Source organism: Mustela nigripes, unplaced genomic scaffold (genome assembly GCF_022355385.1).
Source record: "Mustela nigripes isolate SB6536 unplaced genomic scaffold, MUSNIG.SB6536 HiC_scaffold_20, whole genome shotgun sequence".
NCBI classification, from domain to species: Eukaryota; Metazoa; Chordata; class Mammalia; order Carnivora; family Mustelidae; genus Mustela; species Mustela nigripes.
Window position 1 is genome coordinate 734,870 of NW_026739436.1, and position 20,788 is coordinate 755,657.

At 36.6% G+C, this 20,788-nt stretch overlaps 1 protein-coding gene across 2 annotated transcripts in view; it reads right to left on the reverse strand.

Moving 5' to 3' along the window:
- Positions 1-345: 345 nt before the first annotated feature.
- The window catches only part of LOC132008015 (neuronal membrane glycoprotein M6-b-like), a 32,511-nt gene continuing 12,068 nt past the window's right edge, over positions 346-20,788 (reverse strand). The window contains exons 2-7 of one of the 2 annotated variants that reach the window (XM_059386374.1): positions 18,555-18,741; positions 7,034-7,190; positions 4,199-4,370; positions 2,890-2,963; positions 1,678-1,743; positions 346-1,295 (exon numbers count right to left, since the gene is read on the reverse strand). In XM_059386374.1, coding sequence (XP_059242357.1) covers positions 1,215-1,295; positions 1,678-1,743; positions 2,890-2,963; positions 4,199-4,370; positions 7,034-7,190; positions 18,555-18,741 — 737 coding nt within the window. In that variant the 3' untranslated portion in view covers positions 346-1,214. The remainder of the gene's footprint in view (positions 1,296-1,677; positions 1,744-2,889; positions 2,964-4,198; positions 4,371-7,033; positions 7,191-18,554; positions 18,742-20,788) is intronic. The other variant, XR_009401528.1, reaches the window with a different exon arrangement.

The window sequence follows — 20,788 nt, forward strand, 5'->3', positions numbered from 1 at the left end:
TGATCTCCTGCTAGCTGAAGTAGTCTCAGCCTGCTACTTCTCCGCCATCTTGACTCCTCCCCCTTCAGAATACTTTTAAAGAACAATGTAGAAGTTAAGAAACACACTATGTTTTAGTTTTAAATAACTGTATTGCAAAGACATTTTCTCCTTAAAGACAAAAATCCATTTCTCCTAAAGATTTAAAAGTATGAACAATGTTTATTTTGAGTAAATAATGAAAAAACTACATGTTGAATATGGAAAAATTAGATGAATGTAAAAACAAGAAAATAACTTATAAGTGCAACATGCAGTCTCTATGTTAACAGATAGAGTGCAACTATGTATTACAATGTATAAAAATCCTTATGATTGTTTACAGTCGGTGTGGCAAACATTTTTTCATGTTTATTTTATTAAAAATAAATAGGTACCTCATATATGTTATATGTCATGTTTACTTTTTGACATCTTTTTGACATCTGAAAGTTTCAGATCCAGGCACAATTTCTCTTTCTATTAAAATGTTGTGTACAGTTTGGGAATGGGCTACTGAGGAGGAATGTTTCATTAAACACAGCAGTTTAAAGTTCTTGGTTTCGGGACTGTAAGAGGAATCACAGAATTATGCCCCCTAAAATCACACATTAATTAATTCTATTTTTGAAGGAAACATACTCATGCTTTTTTCCTTCAAATTCTTATATGATTCTTTAGCAGTATTTGTTATGGTAATGAGGCATATGATCACAAAGTATTTGAAATCAAAATATATCTGCCGAACGTTTTGCAGAAAAAGAGTCTGATAAAAGAAAATGCAGAGTTAAACAATTCCCTTTCTCTTTCATCTTTAACACTATATTTTTGTTACTGAAACTGGTTACTAAGTGAGCAAAAAAATGGAAAATGCAGGTATTATAAAATTTTAATACTTCATTTAGAAATACTGCTTGAAAGTTAAGTTTCAGGAAATTACTCTTTAACATATGCTCACCAAGGTAGGTTCATAACTGAATCCTTTTCACAACATGGAAAGGGGATTATAGCCAGATCTCATTATTTTGTAATTCACTCAGAGTAAGTCATCTTATTAATCTACAATGCAAAATGAGTGGAATAAAGCTATTTACATATTCCTGTCACCAGACTACAGCAACCTGGCCTCAGCTTTAGGGAGATTTCAGGCTCCTAAGGAGCGCTCCCTATGGGGCTCCTCGTTGGCCTTAAGCAATTTAGAATTTAGTGCAGGAATCTTCCCGACTCTTAAACTTCAAGACGGCATAGTTATAGGTAATAGCCATCAGGTAGATCAGCTGGTGGAAGAGAACAGAACGGATAGTAAGATAACGGCAGTCAGGGTGGCTGCCCGCTTGGGATCCATGCATGGCTTCTTTCCCCTTTATAATCACAGCAGAAGCTAGGTTAACTGCTATTCCTGGTGAACACCTATTCCAGGTATTGATATCTCTCTTTTTCCAAAAGAAATTGAATTCTTTCCAAAAGAATTCAAATTCCACTCTATATCCTCAGGACAGGCAAGAAGGTCTGCCTGCACCCCAACGAGGGGGAAGTTTACATGGGTGAGATGGAACCAGGGCTCTGTCCTGGTGTTGGACTGGGGGAAGATAAGTCTGGCAGGAGAGCCTGGAGGGAGGAGAGCAGCACTAGGCCAGATGTGGAACTGTGGTTACTCACCAGGGCAATGACAGTGGCACCAGCTCCGGCACAGGCCACAATGAACAAGATATAGGACATGTAGAACTAGGAAAGAACAGCGCACTGGGTGAGCATTGATGGGCCTACACCTGTTATTTCTTCTCCAGAGCTGCTTTCTGTGAGGTTGTGTGCCAGTGTGCACTCCTTTCAAGTCTCTGTCTGAAGCCTGGCTTGCTGCAGAAAAGCATAACCTAGGAGTTTTCTAAAACTTTCTGATGCCTGGGTTATACCTTACACCAATTAAATCTGCCAATTTGGGGACTGGACCTCAGTCATAAGTATAATTCTCTTCTGTGACTATAGTGTGCAGCCAACTTTGGGAGCCCCCACTTTAGTATGGATATACAAACTACATAATGAAGGAGGCAGTGACTGATTATTTCAGTGATAAATGAATCACACGCTTTGCAAAAGCATGCTAGGATTCTCTTAAATTTGCAAACTCTCACTAGTATATTTAGGACTTTTCCTTCACAAACACTTAAAAACTGATGTTTAAAAATATTCTAGAACTGTGATATTTTAAACAAGGATTTTAAATCTAATTAAAAACAAAGAGACATACCAGTGAATCACTATGGAAAAAATAATGAACAGTAATGGACTTAAAAATTAGTTTATGCACGGGTGCTGAGTGGTTCAGTGAGTTAAGTCTGCCTGGGATCAAGCCTTGCATTGCATGGGGCTCTTTGCTCAGTGGGGAGTCTGCTTCTCCCTCTCCGATTCCCCCTACTTGTGCTCCCTCTCTTACTGTCTCTGTCTTTGTCAAATAAGTACATAAAGTCTTTAAAAAATGAGTTTATACACAAATTCAGGGAAATCTTTTTAAGAAAATTAGTTTATATTTAATATTCTGTGACAAATGTCTTACTTTCAAAAAATATGTGGCAGTCAAAGAGAAGAAGCTACATGTGTTTTCAGATGTGCAGAATTGATATCAGTACATATTATTGCCAAAAGAATAAGATTTCTGATTGCTAAATATCCTTAATCAATAGCTGGACCAAATGGTCAAATGGCCATTTGCTAGATAAAAAATGGCTGAGTATTGATGATTACATACAATCTGGCACAAAGACCTGCTTTTCCTAGCATTTGTACCACCTTCTGCTCTTTCTACCTCAGAGAGCCCTTTCCACAGCTGGCTCTGCCAAGCACCCGTGTCCAGACACTGACAGGAGAAGGGTTTACCTCATTGGTGTTGCAGATGTTCCCGAGGGCTGAGCCACAGATTTTCCCCGGTAAAGCGTTCCAAGGGATGATACCTGTGAGATGAAGCCCAACAGAACGTTAGTTATTAGTACACACTGCAGTGCTCCATGCTCTCACTGGTCCTCACCACTTCAGGATCCAGTTACACTGTAATTGTACACTGTTCATCAACAGTTGACAGGTCGGCCCTCTGCAGACCAGGCCTTTTGAAATAAAAAGTAAGCCCCATCAAGACAACAGGGTAAGAGCAAAATAGAATAAGAAATTCAAACAATATGACCCAATATGACTTTTTTCCTTTTACAAATAAAGCTTTATTTACTAAATATTTACCAATTTAGAAAACTAAAATTTCCCTAAACTGAATTTATGAACTATTAATTACAAATAAATAACTATAGTATGTATGACTCTCTTACAAAGCTATTTTTTACATCATATGTTATTATATTATACTCAGGTCAAATACCTTTCTATACAAATATCTTGGTTTGTCACCTTGCAAGTGAAAAAGAGGTGTTCACAACGAGATCTTTTTAGTCTACCATGAGATAAGTACCGAAATTGAGAGCATACACTCACAAAGTTTCATAAAAATTAGACAGAGTAATTACAAATTACAAATACAAATCTGAATTTGTATTTTGTATGTATTTTACAATACATTTTATTATGTTTAATTATTGGAAATAATTTTGGATTAAAAGACTAAGTGTAAATGTATTAGAAATCATTTTGAATTGAAAGTCTAATTGTAAATATTTAAAAAGAAAAACACCATTTTCATCCCAGAGGATGGACAAGCACAGTCTATAATGTGTCTCTCATGGTTACCCTGAGTTCTCTCTATACTTAACAATTGTTCATAGGCGGTTTTTCTTTTCCACTTAATTTAAAGGTAAGTGCATGATTTCTGCATACATGTGTACTTAAAAATTAAAAATAGCTCAAATTACAGTTTTCTCAGTATATAAAGAAGAAAGATCAAAAAATAAAATCTGCATTTCCTTCCATCCTCCATATTCTTCCAGCCTGTTTGGCTCAAGTCATGATCTCAGGATGGTGAGACTGAGCCCCAGGTAGGAATCCCACTGGACATGCAGTCTGCTTGAGATTCTCTCTCTTTCCCTCTTTCTCTGCCCCTCTTCCTACTCACTCTATCTCTAATTTTTTTTTCAAAGAATATATGAAACTGATCACAATGATTAAAAAAACACCCTATTATAACTAAGGTGTGGACCTATACACAAGAGGATAAAAGTTCACTGGGTAGAATACAGGGAGGTACCATACTGTCGGATGTCCACGCAGATCTGCTCCACATTGGCTGTGCCATTGGTCTGCGGTGACTTGATGACCTCACAGGTTGACCAGATGTTGTAGAACATAAACACAGGCACCGCGGAGAAACCAAACACACCCAGCCAGGCCACTCCCAGCATGTAGGTGAGGAACACGAACTGAGCAGAAAAGGAGAAGGAGAAAGAATCATTACTGAAGGGGTGGGCAGGGTTACAGCACCTGGGGACAAAATGGTCACACAGCTCTGGCTGGATGGTGAACCTGGGGGCTGTATTCCCAGCACCGCGGACCACAGGAGTGACAGGCTTAGCCACAAGGGAAAGGGGAAGCAGGGCTGGTCCAGGGCAGGCATGCTCTCTAGATCTATATGATGGACAATGTGATTGCCCAAAGCCACTTAAGGGACTTTGTGCAGGTCCCTCTCTCAACTAACAAAGCCAGGAGACCCCACGTGGTAATTTCCCTTGTCCACAGTTGCAGACTGAATTAGAAAGGGAGGCAGCAATTACTAAATATTTACCATGGTGATTATAATGTATTGGGATTCTTTCACAGCACTGAATGATAACTTCATATCAGTTTCTCAAAAACTGCCTTTATTTTACACAACATATGGATAGTACAATAACAAATACTTCAGAAAGCTCTTTCTCAAAAGGAACTTGGCTAGTTTCATTGCCTTGTGAAATTAGTAAAAGCATTGGATGCTTGAGTCTTTATTAGAAGTTGAAAATTTGTATAATTTTCACATTTCAATTTCCAACATGCCTTGGCGGCTTGGTTGGGCAGCTGCCTTCGGCTCAGGTCATGATCCCAGCGTCCTGGGATTGAGTCCCACATCGGGCTCCTTGCTCGGCAGGGAGCCTGCTTCTCCCTCTGCTTCTGCCTGCCACTCTGTCTGCCTGTGTTCGCTCTCTCCCCTCTGTCTCTGATAAATAAATAAAATCTTTAAAAAGAAAAAAAAAAGAAGCTGAAAATTACTTTGAATAGAGCTTAATGAACACAGAAGAGAGAAATATCTCATTTCCTTTTAGTTTTCTTTCACACTCAGCATTCATAGCAGTTTTACAAACACAGCAATGGCTTAGGAAAAAATCCTCATTGTGTTCTTCTACACATTGCTATGAGCAATTTCAGGAAAATCATAATGATACCACTTCACTTTATTCATAACTTTCTGCCCGAATACTAATTTAAGAGAACTCTTAAAGACTATCCATAAACTGTTGTGGTATTTATATTCCCAGAATATATATCCTCAGAATGTGTGGCAAGTGTTTGGATTTCTTTTGGCTTGACTTTTATTTCTTCAACTGATCCTGAAGACCAAATATTTGAACCATAGGAGTTCCATTTGGTGTCAGACAGATCACTTCCTGTTGGTCACCCCAGAAAACTCTAGAAACAGATCACTTGTACTTGCAGGACATCGACACTTTCAAAAGTATTTCCATTGAAAATATCTAAAGAAGTAGATTTCATTACTTTCACATACCCTTTGTCGCCAGTGCTTATGGATACACTACTGCAAACTGGGGCTTCTTTTTCTAACTCTTTAAAAGAAAAGTTCACTTACTTTTCAATAACACCATAGAAAATTGAAGAAGAACTGGGTAGCTCCTTTATTGGTCAGCCCTGCCTTTCAATGATGGTCAGAATTCCAAAGTATAGGCCAGGGTCCAGTAGAAAGTGCTCCCCTTGCAGACTGTTCCTGTCATGGTGGCCTTAAGCATGCAGAGTTACTTCGTAGTGTCTTCCCAGGTAGAAGAATCCCATAAAGGACCAGAGAGTACCAGGGATTCTGGTGACAAAACTGAGTTTTGCTGTCCATGGTGGGCAAAGCTCATTTATATTTTAAACTTTATACAACTTCCTGTATTAGCATGTTCCTCTGTCAACGCCCTCCCTGTCACTTCTATCTTCCTAACATCCTCCAGAGCAGGTTTATTCAATGATCTTCTTGAATGTATCAACAAAAATAGTGTTAAGGATAAGTTACCAATGAGAAAATGAATAAAGCTAGTCCTGCACAGCAGTCTTTTGAACTTTTTAAAACAGAACTTTTTATATAAATAAATTAATGTAACAGATTCAACAGATAAAAATGACAGTGCTGGTTAAGAGGAAGTATTCCAGAAGCCCACTGGGCACACACATGCCTTCTGAGGGGAACCACTCGAAATATAGGCCTACATGTGAAAACTATACAAACTCTTGAAACTGTGCTGTATGACAACAAAACTCAAATATGACTTTGTATAATTTTCACATGTCTTAAAATGATCATCACATTTCCCCTCAAACATTTAAAAATGTGAGAACCGTTCTTAGCTATACAAAAACAAGATTTGGCCTGCAGGTTGCAGTTTGAAAGCCCTATCTTAGCTTATAAACTTTTTGAGCAGATGTATTTTAATCTTTGCACACTAGCAATCAGCAAAATTCCCAGCTGTATGCTTGATACAGTACATGCTTGATATATACTTCCAGAACAGTTATGATAAGTAATCATAGTACATGTATGGCTTTAGGTCCAATATGAATATTCAAAGACAGGACAGCACTGACAATAAGAAAAATTTTCAGTATTCTTACTTCCCATACATTGATAGGAGAAAGGTTCCGTACTACTAGCAATAGATTTTAATTTATTATCAATACTATGTTGAAAGTCTTTATTATGTCCCTGACTATAAAGTGGTAAGAACAATATTTGTGTCATGGACTTCATCCACCTTTGATTATCTCATAGCTTTCACCAAATACAAAAATAACCAGATATGTGGCTCTGGTTGTATATCAGACAGAGATTTGTACTAACCATTGCACTAATGCATTGGCCACAGGCACTTGTTTTAAATTCACCATGCAGCGCCTTCACTTCACTTGCGGTATAGAAGCCTTCTGCCAACAGAATGATTCCATACAAGAAAAAGAAGGATGCAATCCCGTAGATGACATACTGCATCAGTTGTATTCTATGGAAAGGAACACAAGGTCCGGAAAACGGACATTGTCCACATGGTAAAGAGAAGATGTTTTCAGCCCCAGGAAGGAAGACATGAGCGATAGTGATATCCTGTAATACCTGCCACCCTGCTAATGGCTTCAGTGGCTAATGGGGCATTCCGGGAAGTCATCCCTGCCCCTGTACAGCAACGTGGTCAGGGGCAGAGAGGCTCAGTTGTCATCTTTCAATACTCACCTGCATCCTTTGCCATGACTGCTAGAATCCTTATTTTGCATGCAAGTAAACACAAACATTGAGAAGTTAAGTTACTTAAAGGTACAGAGTCACTGGCAGAACTACCATTTGAATTCTGGTCTAAGGACAACATGTTTTTTCTGCCATAGCAAAATGCTTTCCAACTAGGCTTACTAATTGTTATCCTTTTAGAACCCTCTACATAAGCACTTAGGACTTCTTTAAGGAGTTAGCTTGGGAAGATGCTTTTGCATTGAGATTTTCACTACACAAATGATAATATGTCAAAATACAGAAAGTTAATTCACACCTAACTTTGTCCTAATGAATATCTACAAAGGGTATGACCATTCCATACCCTTTGGTCACCCATGAGAATCAGTAGAAGCTTTAGAAATTACAGATAGAAATTTCTATCTTCAGAGATTATGATTTAATTAGTTTGGTGAAGCATGGCATGGGGATTATAGAGCTTCCTAGAACCTTCCCAGATTTAACCTTGGTAAATATTTCTTGGTCTTCTTTGTACATTGTCCTCTTTACCACTCAGTAAATGTCTTCTGTCCATGATATTTCTCCCTTCTCACATCACTTATTTCCTTGGGTGACATTAATGGACAAATAAAAAGGAATGACATTTTTTCCCTAAGGACTCATCCAATGTTTTTCCAGTATAGTTCCAAAAATATTCATTCATATCTCTTTCTATCTAGTAAAATTACGTACAATTACAAAACAAAACAAAACAACCCAAAAAACAAAAACAAGCATTGTTAAACTCTGGGATTCAAAAAGAGAAAAAGAAAACTCTGAAGGAAATGGAGAAAAGGGAGAACCTATTAAACCTGGGTTTATATAGTTAGAGAATCAATGCATGGTAGTAGTTAAGACTCCACCGAGAATATTTTTAGAATGAGAAGGCAAAGATTTGGGACTAAACCCCTGAAACATCCTTCAGGTAAGGATGCCCAAGGAATTATTCTTCTGCCAGAGAGTGCTTAATATATTCTTGTAGACTTTGACTTGGGCTAAGTCTTCAATGGATTTCCAAACATCCCAGGAATGATTTCCTATGAGAAAACTAGAAGGTATTATATTGATATGAAGATTGGCAACATCAATTTAACCTTCCTACATTCTTCCATGTCCACAGTTACTGTATACAGAATGACTTATCTGTACACTTGGCTATTAACAGATGAAATTCCACTGCCAGTCCAATACACCCCAGATTCCAAATAACAATCAGTGCCTTACTTTAATTTTTTCCCTCTTTCATAAACTTTTTTGTTATCTGCACACAGTGAACTTTATTTAAAACATCAATTTTTATGATAGTTATGCTGAAAATAAATAAATTTAAAAAAAATTTAAAAAAACCAAACATCAAATTTTTTTGTTGGCAGAAAAAGAAGATTTTTCCTATTATTTTTATTATACTAATTATTATTTTTATTATACTAATATATTCATATTATAACTTGCTATCTAAATTATTTATAAGTAGATAGTTAGAGGTATTAATTACATTCATATTGTGCAGCCATCACCCTATCATTCTCCACATTTTTCAGTATAGAACTGAAACATTCTACTCTTAAAACAATAATTCCCATTTCCTCTCCCTCTAACTTCTGACAACCACCATTCTATTTCTGTATCTATAATTCTGTTTATAGTAACAAATTTCAGCTTGTCACCACTGAATATGGTGTGAGCTTTGGGTAATAGATGACTTTCTTATGTTGACAGATATTCCTGTTAAACCAATTTATTGAGAGTTTTTATGTTTGTGTATGTAATTTTGTACATTTATGTTTGTTGGATTATGTCAAATGCTTCTTCTACATCTATTGAGGTAATCATATACATTTTGTCCTTTGTTTGTTAATCTGCTGTCATATTGATTTGTGACTATTTAATTATACTTTCATACCTGAAATATATACCACTTAATTATGGTGACTAATCCTTTTAATGTATTATTAATTTCCATTTACTAATATTTTGTTGAGAATTTTTGTATGTTTGTTCACAAGAGATAGGTTTGTAATTTTCTTTGTAGTGTCTTTGTCTGATTTTGGTATAATAATACTGGCTTCATAGAATTAATTTGCAAGAATTTTATTTCAGGAATACTTTAATAAGGGTAGATGTTGACTCGTCTTTAAATGTTTGGTAGAATCACCTATGAAGTCATCTGGTCCCTCATTTTGTTTATTGGATTTTTTGAGTACTGATTCTGTTTTGTAACTAGCAGTCAGTCTATTCAAATTTTCTATTTATTCCTGATTCAGTTTTAGAAAATTATTTCTAGGAATTTGTCCATTTCTTCTAGGTTGTCCAGTTTGTTGGCTTATAATTTTGCATCATTGTCTATGTATTTATAATCCTTTATATTTCTGTAGTACCAGTTATTAATTCTCCTTCATTCCTGATTTTATTTTTTGGAGTCCTCTCTCTTTTTTTCTTGATAACTATGGCTAAAGATGATCAATTTTTGTTATCTTTTCAAAGTACCAGCTCTTAGTTTATTTATTTGCAAGTCTCTTTTTATATCTTTATTATTTCCTTCTAATAACTTTAAGCTTTGTTTGTTCTTCTGTCCCTTGTTTCTTGGGTGTGAAGTTAGAATGCTTGAAATTCCTCTTGTTTCTTAAAGTAGGTTGGTATCACTAAACTTCCTCTTACAACTGCTTTCACTGATTCCTAAGGATTTTAAATCAGGTTGTGTCTATTTCAAGGATGTATTTTTTTCAATGTATTTTTTCCCTCTTTGATTTCTTCATTGACCCACTGTTTTTTAGTAGCATGTTCTTTAGTCCCCATGTTTTTGTGTATTTTCCAGTTTTTTTTTTTTCCTGGTAATTGATTTCTAGTATTGTCAATTATGTTGGAAGAGATGCTTGATGTGACGTCAACATTATTTAGATTAATTTTGTGTCCCTTTCTTTCTTTCTCTCTCTCTTTCCCCTTCCTTCCTTCCTTCCTTCTTTCTTTCTTTCTTTCTTTCTTTCTTTCTTTCTTTCTTTCTTTCTTTCTTTCTTTCTTTCTTTTTCTTTCTTTCTTTCTTTCTTTCTTTCTTTCTTTCTTTCTTTCTTTCTTTCTTTCTTTCTTCTTTCCTTCTTTCTTTCTTTCTTCTTTCTTTCTTCTTTCTTTTCACTATTTTTAGCCCCAAGGGTACAGGTCTGTTAATCATCAGGCCTAGACATTTCATAGCACTCACCACAGCACATACCCTCTCCAATGTCCATCACCCAGTTACCCAGCAATCCTGTTTGTTTCCTGAGATTAAAAGTCTCTATGGTTTGTCTCCCTCTTGATCCCATCTTTTTTCATTTTTTTTCCTTCCCTGACCCAGACAACCCTCTGTCCTGCCTCTCAAACGTCATATCAGAGAGACCGTATGATAATTGTCTTTCTCTAATTTATTTTGCTCAGCATAATACCCTCTAGTTCCATCCATGTTGTCGCAAATGGCAAGATTTCATTTCTTATAATAGCTGCATAGTATTCCATTATATGTATACACCACATCTTCTTTATCTATTCATCTGTTGATGGACATTTAAGTTTTTTTCATAGTTTGGCTAGCATGCTAAACTTATACTGAAAAATTAGCTGATAGTCTTGTGGACTTTCCTTTGTACATAAATATTTGCTTCTCTCTTCCTTCTTTAAAATTTCTTTTTGTTTCTTTAGAAGTTTTTGTTATTTTAATTACTGTGTGTCTTGGTATGGAGTTCCTTTGATTGATTTTGCTGGAGGCTACCTCTGTGTCTAATAGATCTAGATACCTGTTTTTTCCCCGGATTAGGGAATTTTTCAGCTATTATGTTTTCAAGGAGGTTTTCTGCTATTTTCTCTCTCTCTTTGCCTTTTTTATGGAGATCTTCATAATGCAAATGTTACCATGCTTGACATTGTCCAAGACTTCCCTTAACTGATTCTCATTTATCATTTCTTTTCTTTTTGCTGGGTGATTTGATTGGGTGATTTCTATTACACTGTCTTTCAGGTCACTTATTTGTTTTTCTCCATCTTCTAATCTGCAGTCAATTCCCTTTAGTGTATGTGTGTGTATTTTGTGTGTGTGGGTGTGTGTATATTTTTAATTTCAGTTACTGAGTTTTTGATCTCTGACTGATTTTTTTAAATACTTTATTGAATTTCTCACTGAGTTCATCCACTCTTCTCTCAAGTGTTATTAGTATTTTTTATGACCATAACTTTGAATTCTTCAATATGTTGATTATTTTTCACCATTTTACTTAGCTCTTTTTCTATGCTTTTGTCTTGTTCTTTCATTTGGAGCATATTTCTCTGTTTACTCATTTTGTCTGACCCTTTATATTTGTTCCTCTGTTTTATGAAAGTTAAGCTACATTCCCTAGACTTGAAAGTAGTGGTGTTGTTTAGGAGACATCTTTTAGGGCTTAGGACTCAATCTCCCCTGGTCGCCAGAACAAAGCACTCCAGAGCTGCCTCCTATATGTGCATGAGTAACGCTATTGTTTTTAAGAGGCAGTGACTCCTCTGGTATGTACTCTGGCTCCAAGCCTGGGTGGTTGCAATGACCAGCTGTTACTGCTGTAGTGCACAGGTAAGGTCTGGCCTCTGGTATGGTTGACTAAGAGGCCTGGCTATAGTTGGTGTAGGTTGGATCCAGGCAGACCTGGTTGACAGGACAGGCTGTATCTATGGTGGGCATACAGGTGCATGGAGTTGACCACTCCACTTCTTGAAGCCATTGTTGCTTTGGAGGGCTACTATCTTCACTGGAGCTCCCCACTAAGTGTCGTTGTGTATATTACTTTAGAGAAACACCTCATGTAGGGGCATGTTAGGTGGGACAGATTTGTTTGGGAATGCCATAGCAGGACAAGAACTGTTCTCATAAGTGCTTTGCTAAAAGAGTAAAAAAAAATGGCATTCACCAGCACTTCTATTTCTGGATAAAACTTCTATAGATCCCCACCCAACAGATGCATGCCCTAAAATTAGTCAGTAATTCCCCTTCACATATAATCCTGGCAATTTTCAAATTATTGCCTTTGTGCTAAGTCTTGGACTGAGTGATATAGTGCTCTGGCCCTTTAAGAGTGGAGTCTCAATGTTCCACAACCATTTGGCTCTTCTGAAGTTAAACCTGCTGATTTTTTTAAAGCTCCCAAAGTTAAGTCCTGTTGTTTTTCAAAGACAGATGCTATAAAGGCTTTCATATTCTGTCTAAATCCCTAGAGTTGCAAATGCCCAGTCTGGGGCATAATTCCATTGCTCCTCAGGGAGGGGTTCCCTTCCTTTAATATTCATCTCTTTTGTGGGTCCTCATGCTGGAGGTTTGGTCCCCAACTAGGTCTCTGCCCCTCCTCTTCTTCATAAAAAAAAAAAAAAAAAATTGCGGGGCGCCTGGGTGGCTCAGTGGTTTGGGCTGCTGCCTTTGGCTCGGGTCATGATCTCAGGGTCCTGGGATCGAGCCCCGCATCGGGCTCTCTGCTCCGCGGGAAGCCTGCTTCCCTCTCTCTCTCTCTCTGTCTACCTCTCTGCCTACTTGTGATTTCTCTCTGTCAAATAAATAAATAAAATCTTTAAAAAAAATTGCTGTAGAAGATGTGTTCTGCTAGTCCTCAGATTGTTTTCATAATTAGCTCTATTATATGTAATTGTAGTTTCAGTGTCCGTAAGAGGAGGTGAGATCAGGATTTTCCTAATCTATTATTTTCCCAGAATTTCACTGTAGTTTAGATTTGCATTTCCCTACTAATGTTGAATAATGAATTACATTTTTATTGGCTACTAGCATATCTTCTTTAAATAAATGTCTGTTCAAGCCCTTTGCCCACTTTAAGAAAGAATTACTAAGTAAGTAAGTAAGTAAGTAAGTAACTTGAGACAGAGAGAGCAAGTGAGCAGGGGGAGGGGCAAACAGAGAGGAAGAAGCAAATTCCCCACTGAGTATGGAACCCAAATCAGGGCTCAATGTAGGTCTTGATCTTAAGACCTTGAGATCTGCTCTGAGCTGAAACCAAGAGTTGGATGCTCAACCAACTGAGCCATCCAGGTGTCCCAAGTCCTTTGCCCATTTTTGAATCAGGTTGTTTTTCAGTTGAACTTTAACAGTTCTCTGTATACTCTGGACATTAATCCCTTTACAGATATTATTTAAAAATACATTCTCCTATTTTGTGTTTTGTTTTTTCACTCTGTTGATAATACCTTTTTATATTTTCATGAAGTCCAGTTTGTCTCTTGGTTGCCTGCCTTTGGTTTCATATATGAAACATCATTGCCAAATCCAATGTAAAACTTCTGCCCTATGTATTTTTCTAAAAGTTTTATAGTTTTAGGTCTTATGGTGAAGGAATGGATCCATTTTGTGTTAAATTTTGCATATGATGTTAGGTGAGAGTCCAGTTTCACTCCTTTGTATGTGGATATCCAATTTTATCAGCAAAATTCATTGAAAAGACTGTCTTTTCCCAATTGAATAAATGATCTTGGCACATTTGGAAATCTTTTGATCATATATGCAAGAGTTTATATCTGAGTTCTCTATTCTGTTGTAGTCCATCAGTTTATATGTCTATCTTTATGCCAGTACTATTTTGTTTACTGTATCTTTGTAATCAGAAAGTGTGAGTCCTCCAGTTTTTTCTTTTTTTTAAAGGATTATTATGGTTACTTGGCACCTTGGAAATTCCAATAAATTTTAGGGTCAGTGTTTCTATTTCTGCAAAAATATCATCTTAGGGCACCTGAGTGGCTCAGTGGGTTAAGCCACTGCCTTTGGCTTAGGTCATGATCCCGGAGTCATGGGATCAAGTCCTGCATCTGGCTCCCGGCTCTACAGGGAGTCTGGTTCTCCCTCTGACCTTCTCCCCTCTTATGCCCTCTCTCATTCTCTCTCTCTCTCTCAAAAAAAAAAAAAAAAAATCATCTTTCAGATTTTGGTATGGATGGCTTAAATTTGTAGATCATTTTGGGTATTACTGACAATAATGAATTTTCCACACCCTGAACATGAATGGCTTTCCATTTATGTACTTTTAAATTTCTTTCAGAACTGTTTCATAGTTTTCCTTGTACAAAGCTTTTACTTCCTTGGTTAAATTAATTCTCAAGTATTTTATTTGTTTGTTTTGATAGCACTGTAATTGGAACTATTTTCTTAATTTCATTTTCAAATTAATAACTAATATTCTATAGAAATCAATTAATTTTTAAGTGATAATTTTGAATCCTGCTACTTCACTGAATTTAAGTTCTAACTTTTGTGTATGGTGTTCCTTAGGGTTTTATATATTTATAGTATTTATATATATATAAAGATAATACCATCTGTGAGCAGAAATAAATTTACTTGTTACTTTCCAATTTTGATGCATTTTGTTTCTTTACTCACTTAATTGCTAGACAGGCCTTGTAGTAGCATGTTGAATAAAAGTGATATGAGTAGACATTCTTGCCTTTTCTTCATCTTGGAGGAAAAACTGCCAGTACTTCAGCATTGAATATGTTTGGTGTTGAGTTTTCATTAAGTTTCATTTAAATTTTTTATAATGTAATGTCGTTCTATTCCTAGTTTGTTGACTGTTTTTATTAAAGAGTATTGAATTTTATCAAATGTTTTTGCATCACTTGAAATAATTATGCTTCCTCCTTTCCCCACCCTTTTTATGTCAATATGGTGAATTTTGTTAATAGATTTTCTTATGCTGAATAATGGTTGAATAAATCCTTGGTCATGGCATATGCAACTTATACAGCTGAATTCAGTTTGCTAGAATTTTGTTGTGGATTTTTGCTTCAATGTTTATAGAGATTAATTTGTATTTTTCTTGTAGTGTTTTTATCTGTCTTTGGTATCAGGGTATGCAGATCTCACAGAATGAGTTAGGAAGTGTTCCTTTCTGGTCAATTTTTTGAGAAAGTTTGATAAGGATTGATGTTAGTATTTAAAATGCTTTGAAATGAGGTGCCTGCGTGGCTCAGTTGTTAAGTATCTGCCTTCAGCTCAGGTCATGGTCCCAGGGGCCTGGGATCGAGCTCTGCATCAGTGGGGAGACTGCTTCTCCCTCTTACACCACCCCAGCTTGTGTTCCCTCTCTCACTCTCTCCATCAAATAAATAAATAAAATCTTTAAAAAAAACTTTGAAGAATTCATCAGTGAAACCATCAGGTCCAGTGCTTTTCTTTGTTGGAACATTTTTGATTACTGATTCAGTCTCCCTGATAATTTAAGTCTACTCAGACTTTCTATTTTATTTTTTGTGGGTGTGTGCTTTAGTCTCGGTAATTTTTGTGTTTCTAGGAATTTGTCCATTTCATCTAAGGTATCGAACTTGTTATCAGATGTTCGTAGTAGCTCTTTTATAGTACTCTTTATTTCTATAGAATTGGTAATATCTTTACTTACATCTTTGATTTTTTAAATCATTTTGTTCTTTTTCTTAGTTTCTCTAGTGAAAGGTTTGTCAATTATGTATCGCTGATTTCTCTATTATTTTTCTATTCCCTATTTCATTTATATAATCAAAAAATCTTTATTACTCCCTTCTTTATGCTAGTTTTGGGTTTAATTTGTTCTTGTTTTTCTAATTCTTTTTTTAAAAGATCATTTATTTATTTATTTGTTTGTTTGTTTTTGAGAGAGAGAGAGCAAATGAGCATGGGCACGTGCGAGCATGTATGAGCTGGAGGAGGGGCAGAGGAAGAAGGAGACTCCCCGCTAAGCAGGGAGTCCAATGTGGGATTGATCTCATGATCCTGAGATCATGACCGTGAGATCATGACCTGAGCAGAAGGTAGATGCTTAACCAGCTGAGCCAGCCAGGTGCCCCTCTAATTCTTTAATTTGTAAAGTTAGGTAATTGATTTCAGTCATTTCTTGTTTGTATAAGCATTTGTAGCTATAAATTTCTTCCTCAGTACTATTCAGACTGCATTCCCTAGGTTTTAGTATGCTGTGTTTTTACTGTCATTTGTCCAATTTCTCATATAATTTCTTCTTTGATCCATTGGTTGCTTGAGTGTATTAATTTTCACAATTTCTGAATTTTTCAGGTTCCTTTTGTTATTAATCTCTAACTTTATCCATCGTGCTTGGAAAAGATATTATGATACCTGAATTTTCAAATCATTGAGACTTAATTTGTGATCTAACATATAGTCTATCATAGGAAATGTCCCCTGTCATTAGGTCTATCATAAGAAATGCAGGAGATCTGTGCACTTGAGTAGGGTGTACATTCAACTGTTGGATAGAATATCTAGAATACATTGGGCAGGTCTAGTTTGGATTTTTGTATGGATTAAATCCTCTATTTCTATACTTATGTATATGGGATTACTCTATTATTGAGAGTGTGGTATTCAGTCTCGAACTATTATTGTAAGACTTTTTCTACCTTCAATTCTATTTTTGATTTATATTAATGATAGATGGTTATAATTGTTTTAACCTTAGAATTCACCCTACTTAGAATTTGTTGAGTTTCCTGAATGTCTTTCATCAAATTTGGGAACTTTTTGGACATTATTTTTTTGAATTATTTGAATATTTGAATATTCATTACTTGAATATTCTCTTTGCCCCCTTTTCTCTCTTTTCCTTCCAGGACTCCCTGGTGTCTCATGAGCCCCTTAAAGTGTTCATCTTTGTTCATTTCTTTATTGTTGTTAAAAAAAACCTCAATTTCTTTTGTCCTTAGTTCATGTTTCCTGATTGTTTCTTCTATCAATTCAAATCTGCCTTTGATCCCTTTAGCAAATGTTTTCACTTATTGTTGTACTTTTCAGTTACAGAATTTTTTTTTTTTTTTTAGATTTTCTATCTCTTTATTGGTACTTTCATGTGTTCCAGACATTGTTTTCTTAACTTCCTCCAGATCTTCCTTTAAGACTTTGAACATTTTTAGGACCACTGATTTAAAGTCTGTGTAGCAGACCTGTCACTAGAACTTTTTAAGGAACAGTTTGTATTTTTCTTTCCTTTCCATGGAAACGATGCTTTCTTTATTTTGTATACCTTATATTTTTTGTTGAAAACTGTATATGTTAATCTAATGATGTGGTAACTTTAGAAATCAGATTTTTGTTCCATATGCTTCACTATGTTTTTGTTCATTGCTTTTGAATTTTGCAGAATATCTATGCTGAGGATCACCCTAAGATGTAAATTTAAGATCTTCTGATGTCTTTTCTAATCCTGTGTCTTCACCTGGGCATATGGAGTTACTTTCTACTTTCTCTCACATACATGGTTGTAGTCCTCAATATCTTGCTCCCAACAAAGAAAAGAGGAAAATAAAGGAGGGGGAAGATAAGCATTGGCCCTGGAAGTCATTTAGCCAGAGTGGGAAGGACTTAGAAAACTGACAAGAGCAACAGTGGCTGCCTGACCCTGTAATCAAAAGCAACACTCTGTAATTACAGAGTGGGCAGAGTTTTTGCCCACTCTGGTTCTGCCAGCAATGTGCAAGCTACTCAAGGTCTGTGAGGGTGAAAGGTATGGTATCAATAGATGCTACAATTATGAGGGCTATAACTGCATAAAATTAACCATCCAAGACTCTTCCTGTTAGTTGTAAGTCTTAAATAGAATCTAGAAGTCTAAAATAGTTGTATCAGACAGATCCTGCCAGTACAATTATTGTATGCATTGGAAGACAGTTGCCTCCATTTCATATTTAACCACGTTTCAATGACCTTTACTACACTATAGTTTTTAAGAAATGCCATGAGATTGTTGTATTTTATTTTTTTAATTTTTAAAAGATTTGATTTATATATTTGACAGAGAGATCACAAGTAGGCAGAAGGGCAGATGTAGAGAGAGGAGGAAACAGGCTCTCTGTCAAGCAGAGAGCCCAATGAAGGATTCAATCCCAGGACCTTGGGATTATGACCTGAACTGAAGGCAGAAGCTTTAACCCACTGAGCCACCCAGGTGCCCCAGATTGTTGCATTTTTAAATACGTTTTTTTTTAAATTTTCAACTTTTATTTTTATTTAAGTTAATGTCTATACCAAACATGGGGATTGAACTCACAACCATAAGATCAAGAGTTACCTGCTCTACTAAGTGAGCAAGTCAGGCACCCCTTAAAAACACTTTAAAAGGTAATTAATACTTACACTTCTCTGAACAAGGTGTGGTCACTGGTGTTGGTGCAGAAGTGTTGCTCAAGGATTGCCACAGTGCCCGCCAGGGCCACGTGCCCGCAGCCACAGAACAGGGCGACCCCAGAGAAGCAGAGGATAGTGGCCACCAGAGAGGCATAGGGGACCCCTCCCAGACACTTGATGCAGCATTCAAAGCAGCCTGGACCCAAAGAAGACAAAATGCAGCGGTTATGGGCAAGACCTCTCCGTCTTCATCAACACAACAGCTTTGCAGAGAGGGCTCGCCCTTGCCAGCTCCCATTTCATGTTCTGTGGATAACAGCTCAATATGCCAGTTTTGTGTAGCCCTTATCACTCTGTGGGTAGGACCCTGGCTCTCCAAGAGGGAACATAAGTTAATTTACTTAGGATTAGTAGCACACCAACCAAGTGACAAAAAATTAATGGAGTAAGTCACAATTCTACAGCTTCCTCATTGACCTGGGGCTGGAATGGGAGGCTGCTCCAGCAACAGTGAGGAGCAACTGTTCACTAACAAAGTCAAAAGAGAGGACAGCAGTGAAGCTGCAGTTCCAGGAATAGTGACACTTCAACTTTATCTGGAGGGATTTCAAATACCTCTATTTCTTAGCAACCAATAACTTTCTCCCACTCTTGACCTCCTGGGCAATCAAAAGAAGCAGACATAGTAATTATACTGTTGTTGGGTTCAAAAAATATCAAAATAGTTATTTTGGAAAAATGAAGGGTCTTTTGGTCCATACAAGTATAAGGTCACCAAAATCCACTCAAGTTTCATTCATGTTAACATCAAATTCCCTCAACTTTTTAATAAAAATGTCTCTCCAGTCTTGCCAACACCACAGTTTATTCCTGTCTCCTCATCCTCCCCAATTTCTACCTGTCTTCTCTGATATGAGTGTTCAGATTAAGAACCCATAACTAATAGGTGAAGTTAAAGGAATAGAAGAAAAAGAAAAGACAAAATGATCAATAAAGTGAAATGAAAAAGTTGAAATTCAAGCCAAATCTTGAGAAATACAGATGATCATTTTCAAAACAAATCTTTTACTTAAGATTTTATAAAGCTCTCTACCCTCTCAAAAGGATAGGGTCAGGTTATATTTTCAGTTAAGAGACATTTATGTTTCAGTTGAAGTGGCATTGGCTTTGGGGCAATGTCAGTACCTCTCCTGACTTCCATCCCTTGTTTAGGATTATCCAAACTTTTAATTGTTGTCAGAGAACCCAGCTGAATTCATTATGCTATTTAACTGTGATGAAGAATTGTTCAATACTTCAAGACAAGCACATTATGTAGCTAAATTTACTTTTCCTAAATGGTCTTTACAGTAGACAGGGAATGACTACCCAGCATAAAGCAGAGGTGACATAAACCAGATTTCTCTTCAATTCACTGGAAAACAAAATATCTTAGGCCTTCATATGAAAGTGTGCTTTGTTTTATTTCAAAAGATGGTTGACTGTTGTCATGAAGACCAACCTACCTAAAACGGATATATGAAACTACATATAATGCAAACCAGTGTACAATACAATTCAATTTTACCATCAGGTCCCTACCTTCAAGATCTTTGGAACTTGAGAACTAACAGCATGGAAGATGGACTTCCATCTTATCCTGTCATACAAATTTCTTGGAAACAAGGTGAGTGGAGAAGGCAATCGAAAGTCCAAATTCTCCCCACACTCCCAAAGCAAGAAAAACTGTAACTCTTAGCCTTATGTTCTGCTACATAAAAAACCTGTTGATTTGGTGTTGTTCACCCTCTCACCCATTGTAGAATGGTGTGAAGAACTAGATATTGCCTGCTTTCCTAGCTAATGAAGTTACAGCTGGTCTTCATTGGACAGAGATGTGTGGCCTCGGGACTGTGCTATTCAGTATAGCACTAGAGGCAGTGTAACACTAGAGGCAGGCAAACAACAATTATTACAGTAGCGTGATAAGGGCCAAAATACAGACTGCTGGAGAGCCAGTGATGGTGAGCAGAGAAGGAAGAAGATGAGGGATGATGATTTATACTGGAGGAGGTCAGAAAGAATTTTATGCAGAAAGATCTAGTATGCAGGATATATATAGAGCTGACATACCAGGACTGCCATATAATCTGATAGAATGCTCATTACTTCCTGCATATTTTTGGTGCACACACACTATAGTAAGCCCACTTCCTTCCTCATTGTTCTGAGTTAGGGTGAGGTGAGGTGGCATGCCATGCTTG